This window comes from Anas platyrhynchos, chromosome 4 (assembly GCF_047663525.1).
Source record: "Anas platyrhynchos isolate ZD024472 breed Pekin duck chromosome 4, IASCAAS_PekinDuck_T2T, whole genome shotgun sequence".
Taxonomy (NCBI): Eukaryota; Metazoa; Chordata; class Aves; order Anseriformes; family Anatidae; genus Anas; species Anas platyrhynchos.
The window spans coordinates 17,328,587-17,341,040 of NC_092590.1; the positions used below are offsets into that span (position 1 = coordinate 17,328,587).

General features: G+C 59.1%; 1 protein-coding gene across 19 annotated transcripts in view; it reads left to right on the plus strand.

Moving 5' to 3' along the window:
• LOC113843485 (maestro heat-like repeat-containing protein family member 2B) overlaps window positions 1-12,454 on the plus strand; it is a 78,103-nt gene that overhangs the window by 61,072 nt on the left and 4,577 nt on the right. For 17 of the 19 annotated variants that reach the window (XM_072037089.1, XM_072037091.1, XM_072037092.1 and 14 more), the window contains 27 exons: window positions 3,575-3,707; window positions 4,072-4,523; window positions 4,704-4,819; window positions 5,197-5,319; window positions 5,409-5,577; window positions 5,798-5,896; window positions 6,267-6,421; window positions 6,600-6,743; window positions 6,863-6,955; window positions 7,253-7,322; window positions 7,432-7,545; window positions 7,794-7,867; window positions 8,090-8,209; window positions 8,396-8,488; window positions 8,643-8,796; window positions 8,935-8,975; window positions 9,133-9,271; window positions 9,582-9,634; window positions 9,745-9,855; window positions 10,027-10,146; window positions 10,309-10,416; window positions 10,830-10,988; window positions 11,185-11,307; window positions 11,514-11,593; window positions 11,725-11,824; window positions 11,937-12,032; window positions 12,346-12,450. In XM_072037089.1, the coding sequence (XP_071893190.1) occupies window positions 4,499-4,523; window positions 4,704-4,819; window positions 5,197-5,319; window positions 5,409-5,577; window positions 5,798-5,896; window positions 6,267-6,421; window positions 6,600-6,743; window positions 6,863-6,955; window positions 7,253-7,322; window positions 7,432-7,545; window positions 7,794-7,867; window positions 8,090-8,209; window positions 8,396-8,488; window positions 8,643-8,796; window positions 8,935-8,975; window positions 9,133-9,271; window positions 9,582-9,634; window positions 9,745-9,855; window positions 10,027-10,146; window positions 10,309-10,416; window positions 10,830-10,988; window positions 11,185-11,307; window positions 11,514-11,593; window positions 11,725-11,824; window positions 11,937-12,032; window positions 12,346-12,450 (2,784 nt within the window). In that variant the 5' untranslated portion in view covers window positions 3,575-3,707; window positions 4,072-4,498. Of the gene's footprint in view, window positions 1-725; window positions 1,805-3,574; window positions 3,708-4,071; window positions 4,524-4,703; window positions 4,820-5,196; window positions 5,320-5,408; window positions 5,578-5,797; window positions 5,897-6,266; window positions 6,422-6,599; window positions 6,744-6,862; window positions 6,956-7,252; window positions 7,323-7,431; window positions 7,546-7,793; window positions 7,868-8,089; window positions 8,210-8,395; window positions 8,489-8,642; window positions 8,797-8,934; window positions 8,976-9,132; window positions 9,272-9,581; window positions 9,635-9,744; window positions 9,856-10,026; window positions 10,147-10,308; window positions 10,417-10,829; window positions 10,989-11,184; window positions 11,308-11,513; window positions 11,594-11,724; window positions 11,825-11,936; window positions 12,033-12,345; window positions 12,451-12,454 lie in introns of those variants that run through there. The other 2 variants (XM_072037105.1, XM_072037106.1) reach the window with 2 other exon arrangements.

Consider the following 12,454-nt stretch of genomic DNA (forward strand, 5'->3'; position numbering starts at 1 on the left):
TGCGTTCATTGTTTGCAGTGGGGATTCAAGCTTTCATTACTCTTCTTGCTTTCTGTGGCATCAAGGCAACTTAAGCACCATTCAGGATGAAGTAAGCTGTTTAAATACCTACACTTAAATGAGAAGAGTTGAACGTTTTGCTAAAGGCTGCTGTGCAAGCATGCACTGAAGAGAAGTTTTACTGCAGACATTTGTGTGGTGTGACACATGTAGGTTTGAGAACTTGATTTAAAAAAGCCATAACCCCCAGGTTCACAGTGTTCCTTTGAACTATCCTTAGGGTGAAGCAAGGACAAAGCTTCTTTTATCATTTTGCATTATTAATTCATTAGGATCTCTTAATGCCAGTGGTATGACATTTCAGTCTCTGTATATCAAGCATTAGTTATTGTAGCCTCAGGAGTTGTTTTCTGCCAGTCTTTGCAGCTACAGTAAATGTTTCCTGTAGGTCAGCCTTGAGATAATATCTTACACCCTTTAGCCCTTCTTAATATCCTGGAGAATGAATGTTTTTCACTTCAGTGTACTCTAAGGATTCCTTCTGACTGTAACTAGACAATGGACAAGGAATGTGCCTCAGAAGTCAGAGTGAAAGCTGCAGATAAAGTTCATTTAACACATAACAACATTGAATAAGAATTAAAAGAAATAAGATAGAAATACGATGTTTTGTTCTGCACAGTACTGCAGAATTATTTCCCAGAATTATTTTTTCCCAGAAATAATTCTGGGAATTAGGTGAATTGACTTGACTAAGCCTGATGACTAGCTCCTGTGCTCAGGTACCACAATGAGTATTCCTGTTGCCACTAGCTTGGATTTGGGCTGAATATCTCCTTTCATCTGCCTCTGTCACTGCACTGTCTGAACCTTTCAGAACCATGAGGGCTTTTGTCTTTACAAGCCTCCTTTGAGCTTGGGAAGGCATTCTATCTAGACTTTTCCCAGATGTGGTACTGAAGCATGAAAATGAAGTGAAAAGCAGGATTGACTGCGAAGTTTGCTACAGGCTGCGCACCTCTGCCTCCTGACACCTGCTCCAGTACCTTCAGCACAAGACTGGTAGTTTTCTCAGTGCCCAGTCTTGAGATCCCACTGGTCAGTGTAACACTCCTACTGGACTCCAGTTTTCCTGTCCAAAACATTTTCATCCCTTTCATTTTCCAAAGAACAACAAAGGCCTTTGGTCAAGGATTCTGTACTGTTTGCAGATTGTGGGACAAAAATCCATCTGAAGAGCAATCTCTCGTGATAAAGGCAGGATTAATGCCCTTTGTAGTAGTGTAACAATTCAGTAAGTGATAGACATTTAATACTGAGAACACTGAAGCTCCATGGAAGGCAGTATGAAGTATTTTGTGTTTTTCTTAGACCCTACAGTCCAGTAAAACTGGGAGACAGGCATTCAGGTAATATGGACTCACTTGTAGTTTGAGGACCCGGCAGCCCTCTTGAGGGAGGCTGACGAGGTGCAGGCGGAGCTACCAGCACCCCATCTCCCTGGCCGTTCAAAAGCTGCCCCTAGGGAGCACGGCAAACAGGGTGGTCAAACCGGGAGTGGCGCGGCAGCTCAGCTCGAGCAGGGAGGGCAGAGCATTCCCTGCCACCCATAGGAACAACTCCTCTAACAGCAGTCTTCTGTTAGCTAGGCTGCAATGGTTTCCACCAGGCACTGTGCTCTCTCCAGGAAGTCCGTACACACCCAGACCAACTGCCCGTCCAAAAATGCAGCAGTCACTGGATGCGGGGAGTGCCTGAGCCTGTTGCTGCCAATGGTGGGAGGCAGAGAGACTGCGTGCGTGAGGTGCGAGCAGGTGGATGACCTGGTCCGCGTGGTGGCAGAACTCAAGGAGGAGGTGGAGAGGTTGAGGGCTATCAGGGAGTGCGAGTGGGAGATAGACTGGTGGAGCGACTCCCTGCAGGGCCTCAAGGAGAGGTATCGAGGTGAGACACCCCAAATGGGGGCGGACCCCCTGCCCTGTCGCCGTTGAGCAGAGAGAGGGGACCTGGGAGTTGAGGAGGAATGGAGACAAGTCCCTGCTCGACATCGCAGGTGATGCCCTCCCCTTCTAGCCCTGCCTTCCCAGGTGCCCTTATACAACAGATTTGAGGCCCTGGAGCTTGAGAGACCTGTGGGTGAGGATGAGGTAGGAAGCCTACCCAGGAGGGGGAATGGGCTAAAGCTGTGCCAGGGGAGTTTTAGGTTGGGTGTCAGGAAGAACTTCTTTACCGAAAAAGAACTTCTTTACCGAAAGGGTTGTGAGGCATTGGAACGGGCTGCCCAGGGAGGTGGTGGAGTCACCATCTCTGGAGGTCTTCAAAAGATGTTTAGATGTAGAGCTCAGTGATGTGGTTTAGTGGAGGACTTGTTAGTGTTAGCTCAGAGGCTGGACTCGATGATCTTGAGGTCTCTTCCAACCTAGAAATTCTGTGATTCTGTGACCGAGGGATTTTTTTGTATCAGAGCTAATAGGCCTTTGCACCCATGAAGATTTTAAGTCAGTCTTCCTATGTTTGGTTCTGTAGATCACAGCAGTGTAAGCTCCTGTACCTAATGCTACAAAACAGAGAATTAGACAATCTAATAATTGTTAATTTATGTCTACATGAGCCACATGTCATAAAACTGAAGTTATCCTTTGCACAAGAAGATGTGTAAGTTCCAAAAGAAGAGGGTATTGTGCTCTAGGAAATAGGCAAGTGGTTGAATGGGTTTCTAGCTAGCAAATGAACTGCATCTGTGACCCGCAAAGAAAACCCTTGAGTGAGCACCAACATTTTCCATGACACATAGTTCTGCTGTGGTACAGAGTCCCCATTCCTCTATTGCTCTGCCTGACGGGGGCTGAGTGCTGGGCAAGGTTATCCGTTGTGCAACAGGAAGAAGAGCTTCTGCCCATTTCTTTCTGCACATGCATGTCAGCCCTACCTTGGCCTTGTCATGCTTACAGAGCCTGAAACTACAGAAAACGTCACAGTTTACAGTATTTCTGTGCTCAGTGCTGTGATGGAAAGATCCTCAGGGTCAACATTTAAATGTAGCACTGGGTAAGGCCCTCAGCAAATGGGGAGCAGTGGAGTCCTTTGGTCTGAGTGGAGCTTTGCTAATAAACGCGAGCCGTAGATCATCAATTTTCAGAGTGTACCTTAACTCCTGAGGGGATAGACTTTACAACATAATTTATTTGTTGTTTTAGGTTTCCTTAGATAAAATTTTAAAATAAATGAAACTAAACAAGATGAAACTAAATGAAATAACATGAAATGGGATGTTTTCTCAATTGCTCTAAAGGTGCTATTCTCAAAGAGGCCACCCCTGCAGCCCCCACTGCAAAAACCATTTTTGGTGACGCAGCTGGGACTGAGATGGGTTGGAGAACTATGGGTCACTTACGTCCTGGCTGGGAAAGGGGAGCAAAAGGCCATGGAGGAGACTGAGGAGAGGACACACACTGTCTCATTGTACACAGAAACTTCTTTCTTTGGAGAAAATCAGGCAAAGACACAGAGGGGAGCAGAGTGGGCATTGCGGGCAGCAGCCGCGAGCAGCTTGTGCGCATCTTTGGCTTCGCAGTTTCGAAGGCACATGAGGCAGACCATGGAAGCACTGGGGCGTGAAATGGAGAAGGTGAACTATCCAGAGGTGGCTGCGGAGAGCATGTTGGCGCTGGCAGAAATACTTGGAAAGCTGATGGCGAATGGCTTGGGTGAGGCCTTCAGAAGAATAGCCTGCTTCTCCAGCTGAAATCAGCTGGAAGTGAGCTCCTGCCCCCTCCTCAGTGAGCAGCATCTGTGCTGTCTGCGCTGAGGAATTTGTGGGGAGGACCTGGGGACGCAGCAGCTGGGAGCGGAGGCCTGTGGCTGCTGCCTGTGGCCCCACTGCCCCAAAACAGCTCCAGGGGAAGGAAGGAGGGCTCTGTGCGGCCCGGGATGTGTCAGTCACGGAGCCGGGCTGGTGGCATCGTGCCACGGGAGGGTTGGGAGGGCCCTGGCCTTTGCTCCCCATCCCCCTCTGTGCGTGTCTGGGCGCAGAGACTCAGTTCCCCTAACCAGGACTCCCTTCTCTCACAGCTTGTGGCCTGACGAGGACTGGGAGAGTGGTGCTCCAAGTGCCTGACTTCAAGGAGCTGTGTGAGAGGCTGGAGACCATGGAGGACGGGTCTCCATGTGAGAGACCCTCTGTGCCCTTGGGGCAGGGGCTCGTCCCAGCCCTGCTCCGGACCTTTTTCCAGACAAACACTGTCTCATGGTGCACAGAAACTTCTTTCTTTGGAGACAATCAGGCAAAGGCACGGAGGGGAGCAGCGCTGCCACCTCCGGCCCTGCCCTGTGACGTGTCCCCGTATCTGTGGCAACCCTCTGTGAGGCGCGAGGCCCCTCAGCGAGGTCACAATGGCTGGGTGCCTTATAAGTGCTGCGGTGAGGGCAGGTGGCCCATTGCCTCTCGGCGGCCACAGGAGGAGGACCCGGAGAGAGATTCTGGGGTGATCCTGCTGTGATGGAGAGGCTGAGAGGATTTTTTGGTAAGGGGCAGTGGGAGGCCGGGGGCTGCATCCCCATGAGTTCCCAGCACCACCAGAGATGGGTCCCCAGCCTGTGCTCTTGGTGCTGGGAGGATGCCTGCCCCACCTGGTGCGAATCCCCACAGCCAGCCAAGCTGATGCAAACTGGTTGTTTCCTTCCATCTTCCTTTGCTTGTGTAGGGATCAGGACTAGACGAAGACGTCACAGGAACGGTGGCAGAGAGACGGGGTCTGAGACTCTTGCCACCTCTGCCGCCGTCGTGACTTCCTTGTTGAAGAAGCTGCAAGACAGAGAGGTGAGCTGCGCACATCCTGCTGTGCCGTGGGGGGTTGAGGGCTCCCCTCCACCCTCAACGCAGGGGTCTTGCCTGCTGGCCCCTCCGGTGTCCTGCTGCTGGGCTGACGCTGCTGCGCCGCCTCCTTTCACGCAGCAGCTCAGCCTGGAGCTGCCCAAGCCTCCGTCCTTGTCCTAGCCCTGCACCGTGGTCCCAGGCTGGCGCCTGGTGCTCGGTCGCTTCCCAGGGCTGCTGCTCCCTCGGCTCCTTGGTGTAGCTGGACGCAAGCTGGGACAGGACGCGCTGGTGCTGCCTGTGGGCTCTCCAGAGTGAGGGGCAGCAGCTCGCAGCTGCCCGGGAATAAGGGCAAAGCAAGAGGTGTCGTGGTCTCTCCCTAGGGTGAGCGAGCGGAGACTTACCGCCGCCTCGAGCACGTCTTGCAAGGAGATGACACCCGTCTGCGGAGCGGCGTTGTCAACCGAGTGCTCGCAGAGGTGTCTGGAGACATGAAGGCAGCCCAGGTGAGCTTGTTCTCTAGGAGGACGAACGGAGCAGCCCGCCTCTCCCCAGCTTTCTCCTGGGCAGCATTTCAGCTGTGGCTCTTTTTCAGGGCGCGATGACCGAAGTGACAGCAGCTGCTGGTGACGTCCTGGTGGCTCTGGCTCGTTCCCACTTCGAGTTTGTGATGTCCGAGCTCCAGGGCCACCTGAAGAGCATGAGGGGAGGAGCATGCCAGGAGTTTGTGCTCAGCACCTTGAGCAAACTGGCCAGCAGCTATGGTATGGCCCCTTTGGCCTCGTGCTCTGGGAGATGGTCCGTGACGGCCAGGAGCAGGGCCCCTGCCCCTCCCTGAAGGCTATTTTGGGCCGGCGGGCTGTGGGCTTGTGGCACCTCCTCGCCCGGAGCTGGGATTTCTCCCCAGCCCTCCTGCCCGCGGTGCTGCTCTGGCTCTGGCTGACCGTGGCTCCCTCTGTCCCTCTGCCCGTCCTCTCTCTGCAGCCCTGCGGTGCATCCCCTTCGCCCAAATGACGCTCGCTGCTCTGCACGCCGTGCTGAGCCACGTGGAGAGCAGCCGGATCCTGCGCGCCATCTGCAGTGGTGAGTAGAGGGGAAGGGGCCGGGCGGGCTCTCGCTGCCTCGCTCCGATCGGATGGCGGCGTGGTCCTGCGCTGGGGGGCAAATTTGGGAAGGGCAGGGCGGGGGCTGCAATGCTAAGTGCTGGAGGGGAAGAGGCCTGCGAGGAGGAGGAGGAGGAGGAGGTAGAGAAGGAGGTAGAGAAGGAGGCTGAGGTGCAGTGGGCAGGAGGGGAGAAGGGGCACCGTAGTTTAGTCCAGATGCCTGGAGCACAGCACTTGCCGGTCCCGAGCCGAAGCCTGGCGAGCCAGGGACTGCTCCACGCGGGCGTGGGCGAGGGAGCCGGGCACGCTGCCTGTTGCCGGCTTTGACAAGCTCCTTTCTTGTGGTGCAGTGCTGGAGCAGTGGTCGAGGGCGATCAACGCTTACTTCAACGCCTGGGAGCAGTGCCCCTTCCCTCGCATCGGGGAGGCGCAGCTCTGCGAGCAGGTGTACGGCCTGTTCTGCCACGCGGTGGGAAACTGGCTGGGCCGTGACGAGGAGGAGGAGGTGAGAGCTGCTGGCCCTTTGGCAGGGGAACGCTTGCTGTCCTCTGGAGAGAGCCAGAGATGTCTCTCCTCTGGAGAGAAGGGAAAGGGAAAGCCCCCTGTGGGCAAGGCAGGCATGTGCTGGGGGACGCCGAGTGCTGCACAGCCCTCAGAGCATCTCGCCTCTCTTCCCTCTGCAGGACAAGCAGGCCGTCTTGGGAGCAGTGGCTGCTATGATGGCCGTCGTCCTCCGTGATGCACAGCACCAGGACAACGTGTGGAAGCAGGTCTTCTGGCTCCTGCGGCAGTACCAGGAGCTCCAGGAGACTTGCCGGGTGACAGAGGTGAGGCGTTGCGCGGGGTCTGGTGCAGCTGTGGGCAGGGCTTCCCCATGCCACAGGCGTGCTGGGTTTCTTCCTTCCCACGTGCCTTTAACCCGCTCGTCCTCTCCCTTCTCTTGTAGAGCCTCCGTTATTTCCTGACGACCTTGGAGGAACTTCACGCTGTCGCCCCCCAGGACAAGCTCCGTGCCATCGCTGCTGCTGTGCACCACCAGGTAAAGGGAGCCCGTGCCTGTGCCGCTGGCCCAGGTCCTGCAGGCCGCATTGCCACAGACGGGGCGGGCAGGGCAGGGCAGGGCGTCCTTCCACCAGGACCTTCCTGGAGCTGCCTCGAGGCTGTGAGCACCCCGATCCTGGCTGTTTTGCGCAGGCCCGAGGGGCAGCTCAGTTCCTTCAGCCGTTTCCCCCTCAGCCACCTGGCAGGAGGCCTCTGGAGTGCCGGGACCCAAAAGGCAGCCTCTGATGGCTGCTCTGCCTGCGATCGGTCTCTAAAATGGACCTTTTTCCCACAGATTGTGGAGGAGGCCAGGCAGCACAGCGCAGGCCACAAAGAAGAACTGAGGCAGTGCATTGTGCTTCAAGGTAAGGGAGGGAAGGGGACGATGCCCGTCGCGTGCTCGCAACTTCCTTGTGAACCTCAGCCGTGGGGTTTTGCTGACTATTCACGCAAAACGTGGTGTCCTGCCCGCAGCTCGAATCTGCCCGGAGGAGACAATCATGTTCCTGCTGTCCCACCTGAGCAGCGAGGACGAGGGCACCCGCAGGACAGCGCTGACTCTGCTGGGAGCTGTGGCACGCACTGACGGTCAGTACCACAGGCCAGGCCTGGGGCAGTCGGGGGGCTGAAGCTATCTGCTGTCGGAGCTTTCAGGCCCGGCAAGGCAGTAGTAGCTGCAGAAACAAAGTCCTTCTGGGACGCCAGTGCTTCCCCTGCAGTCAGAGCCCAGCCCTGCCGTGCTGTCCCGCTTGTGCGTGAGAAGCCTGGGAGCTTCGAGGGATCCCTTCTGCCATCTGAGCCCTGCCTGAACGCGGACCTCTCTGTGTCTCTTGTAGAGCCTGCAGTGAGAGAGAAGCTGCCCCTAATGGTAGAGGCCGTGCAGCCCTTGTTCATTGAGGCCAGCACCCAGGTGAGCTCATTTGGGAAGGAACAGCGAGAGCAGTGGGGCAGGGCAAGCCCCCCGAGCCGGCAGGTTGTGGAGCTGTACAAAGCCGAGCCCCGAGCCCAGGCAGCGAAGGCTTCTCCTGCGCGCTCGGTGCCTCTCCATGGGCTGCGGGGGCTGCCCCAGGCGAAGGTGGCTTCCCTGTGGCTGCTGGCGGGGCAGACCGTAACCACAGCGTCCCCTTGGCAGGTGAGGAGCGCGCTCCTGGGTTTCATCAGGGACCTGCTCAGCGTCAGCATCCCGAGCTGCTTGGCGTGGGAAGCGGTGGCGCACATCTTTGTCGAGTTCAGGCGGGCCTCGGACAGACTGGTAAGGACAGAGCGGGACACCCGCGGCTCGGTCCCGTGCCCAGGCTGTGCCGAGAGCTCCCTCAGTGCAGCGCTCGCTGCTCCCGAGCTGGGGCTGGGACGTGGGGCCTGGCCATCCTCCTCCTCCACAGAGCCTCCTGAGGCAGGAGCTGGGAGTAACGGGGGGTTTCCCAACGCTGTCTTGCAGGCAGTAGAAGACCTCCAAGAAGAAAGAGACCTTCGGGCCCAGTGCATAGATGTCCTGGAGTCTCTGGATGTCTCCGTTGGAGGCATGACCCAAGTAAGTGGTCCTGCTCCCCGCTGCTGCAGCCGCTGTGCACCTGCAGGGTGTTTTGGCCAGCCCTCGCCTGCCCCTTTTGGGGAAAGCCGTCCTTTCCCTCTCCGAGCCGCGATGGGCATGCTGACGTGCCAAACTGCCTCCTCTTCCTCTGCAGCTCTTGTGGCCACGGCTCCTGCAGTACATGGTGCCGGCCCAGTACTGCGGCCTGCTGCTCCCGCTGTCCCGCTGTCTCCAAGCCGTGATCGAGAGACAGAAGCAAACAGAAGGGCAAGAGGACAGCGAGAAGCCTGATGCTGCCCAGGGGCAAGGTGAGAGCAGAAAGTGCCCCAGCAACGTGTGCCGGGCTCGGCCAGGGGCTCCCTCCCAGCTGCATGGGGGCGTCGAAGGTGCGAGGGGCTGGGGGCGAGGTGCTCAGGGGCTCACCCTGCCTTTCTTCCTCCTTGCAGACAAGACGCCCACGCCACAGGCGCTCCTGGTTCAGCTGCTGGTGAGTAGCGGGGCCGCGGGGAAAGAGCTTTTCTGGCCAGGGGCAGGGGGAGGTGCTGGGGCAGGGCTGCTTTTGCTTTTTGGAGTCGAGCTCCCTGGTGGGAGAAGCCGCGTCCCCGGCGGAAGGAGTGAGCCCGTCTCTCTCTGTCCTCACCTAGGTGGTGGCGGCTTCTGCTGGGTGCGGAGAATGCGGGGCCGCTGCCCTACAGCTGCTGCAGGCCCTGCAGAGCAGGATCCACAGATCCCTGAGGGACCTGTGGCCCATGCGCATCCCCTGCATGCTGCAGTACCTGGAAGGTAAGGTGCTAGTGTGGAGCGCCGGGCTCAGGAGAGCTGGAGGGGGCAGGAAAAGAGCCTCCCTCCCAGCACGGCGGAGGGGAACCGCTGCCGTCCCCCTTCCGGGCAGCCAGCGTGGAGGCTGGGATCTGCTGGGATCGGCTTGCCCCTGGGGTCTGCAGCCTGGCAAGAGCTGTGGTGCAGGCAGTCTGAGGCCCTGTCAAGCCTGGGACTTGTGGGGGTCTGGGCTCCCAGGGAAGGAGAGCGCGGAACTCTTCCCTGGTGCTGGCTCAAGTGACAGCGAGGGATTTTGCTTCCTCTTGCTTTGCAGAGCATCCAGAGGGCTCCCTGGACTCCGAAGAGTGGCAGTGCTATCTGCTTAAGGTACAGCATCCCCGGGGGTGAGGCTGCGGGCAGTTGTGCCCCCGCCGCTCCTGTGCAAGGCCCGGGCAAAGGGCGAGACAACATTGGCCTCCTGTCGTGTTCCCCCCCAGTTCCTGACGGAGTCAGCGGAGGAGATGCAGGAGGACCAGCCATGGATCGTGTGCCTGAGCCGGGAGCTGAGCCAGCAGCTGAGCAGCTCCTCCAGCAGCGAGGAGGACAAGGTTTGTTCCCTGCCTGCGCCCTCCTGGCAGCACAGCCCGGGGCACCCGGCTCCGGGGCTGGGGCTGAAGGAGCGCGTTCCCGTGCGGGCTGTCGGCACCGCTCCCCCTGCCCTCGCCCCAAAGGTGCTTCCCTCCGCTACCACGGCTCGGGCTCGGGCTCTTCTCTTGCAGGAGTTCCTGTACCGGGCTCTCGGCACGGTGCTGGCCTCTTGTCGGCGGCTCACCCACGTCCAAGGGCAGCTGCTGAAATACTTGAAAGAAACGGATGCCACCAGGCCGTGTGACAAACAGGTGAAGGTTCCTCTCCCTCTCCTGCCCCCGCTCTGCCCAGTGTCCCCATGTCCCTGCTCCGGACCTTTTCCATTTCCTGGGAGCTGCCGTTTCCCTCGGGCAATGTCCTGCCTTGCCGTCGTACGCGTGCCAGAGCTCACTCCCATTTCTCCGTCATTGCAGGGAATAGCTTCCGTGGTCTCCTACGCTGCTGAGCGCCACTTCTACGTGGCCCTGGATGCAATGAGCATGGTCCGCAAGGCGCTCATCAAATTCGGCAGACGGCAAAGGGTAATGGCTGCAGGCTTTGAGTGTTCGGCCTTCTCTTGCCCTCTTTTCACTTCCCGAACGGTGGTGGCCGAGTCGTGGCACCCACGTTGCACTTGTCCCTCCCGGCAGAGCTACCTAAGACGCCTGCCCCCTGCAGAAAGCTGAGGGCCAGGAGCCCTGTGAGCTGTGGCTGGCTCTGCCCCTAGCCTGGGGGCCACGGGCAAGCCTTCCACGGCCAGCACACCCCTGACGGGCACGGGCTGCTCGCCTCAGGGCAGGACCGGGACAAACTCCTTCAGATGCTTTTCCACGGCCCTGCACAGCCGAGCCAGACAGCTCCCTCACAGCCCCGCTCCCCAGCCCCACAAATTGGCGGCGGCCCGGGGCACAGCAGGGCATCGGACTGACATCTCGGGGCATCTTTGTCAACACAGCTGCCGGACAGGGAGCGGAGACATCAGGCCACATGGGCTGCAGTCATGCTTACCTATGGCAAGATTGCACTGCGTGCGCCCAAGGCAGAACTGCTGGACTGCGTGGAGAAATGCATCCTGGCCAACATCCTGGAGCTCTTCCATGCCTGCAGAACAAAGGTAGGGGCGTGGGGCACAGAGGAAGGAGCAGGGAGGGCTGGGTGCCCCCACGTGCCGAGATGGACGGCCTCTTTCTGAGCGTCCCCTGCGTGCTTTGTCCTGAACGTCCAGCCCCAGCCCCGAAGAAGCCCTCGCCCGTGCTCCTCTCCCAGCTCTCCAAGCAGTTCAACTGGTGTTTTTCTCTCTCCGGTCTCAGGAGCTGCAGCACAAGCTCGCCCTGGTGAACAGTATCCAGGAGGTCACCCGTGCCATCCAGGTTGTGGACACCAAGCAGAGATTCAGGCTCTGCAAGAAGCCGGAGGTGCTGAACGTCCTGCTGGTGAGTGCCTGGAGCTGGGGCTGCCCGCAGGGGAGGCAGCTTTTCCCGGAGGTCTCCAGCGGCCACCCCCCAGCTCCTCGTCCCCAGCTGCTGGGCCCTGGGGCGCTGGCACTCGGTGGCTCCGTGGTGGCCGTGGGGATGAAGGGGCTGGTGCGGGCCCCTCCGTGCCCCTGCCCACCCTGAGTGCGTCTCTCTGGGCCTTGCAGGACCTGATGAGGGAGGATGGCTGCGACAGCCCTGTGTCCCGAGTGCATCTCAAGGTGCTTCGGCTGCTGGAGCAGTTGAGGTGAGCTCTGTGCCCCAGGCTGGGGGGGCCGGCTCTGGGGCTCAAACCCAGCTGGCGTTTGGGCCACTCTGGAGACGGCTGGTAAAGCCCCTCACTGTTTTACTGTTTTCTCCCCCTTTTTCTGCATCCAGCAAGCTGGAGCCTCGCGTGGACTGGGAGAAGAGGTGCTCCCAGGTGGCCGTGTGCTGCTGGAGAGTCCTGTCGTGCCCTCCTGCGGACACAGAGCTGCAGGTACCTGCCAGCCCTTCCCTGCACACCTCTCCGTCGGGATCGCACCTCAGCGCTCCCTGTGCTCTGGCAGCTGCCGCGGTGCTGAACCTCAGTCCTCCTTTCCCGCTTTCAGCCTCTGCAAGCGTCGTGTGAGGAAGCTCTGGGCCAGCTGATGTCAGCCTTCCTCCAAGCGGAAGGCACCTCCCGCGCCTTCGCGGACATGGTCTCGGTGAGTAGCCGTGGGGCAGAGCTGGGGCCTTCGGGGATGCTCCGAGGGGGATCCGTTCCCTGCTGCGATGCCAGGGCAGGCAAAGGAACGGGCCCCGCGGGAGGCAGAGCCAAGAGCCAGGCTGGCACAGGGAGATGCCGGTGGGGAAACGGCTCCTGGGGGAGGGCAGGGGGGTGGCAGTGCCGGTGCTTGGCGGGGCTGGGGCCACGCGGAGCCCCAGGGCAGGGGCCAGGAGAGGAGGGAGGGAGGCAGAGAGGGGTGGCGGGGGGAGAAAGAAGGACGCCCGTCACGAGACACGTCTGCTCCACCCCAGGTCTTGCTGCACCAACTCACCTCAAGGAACGCGTGGCAGCAAGAGAGGGCCCTGCAGCTCTGCGCCCAGCTGCTGGGCACTTACGAAGAGCTCTTCAAGTGCTCGGTGA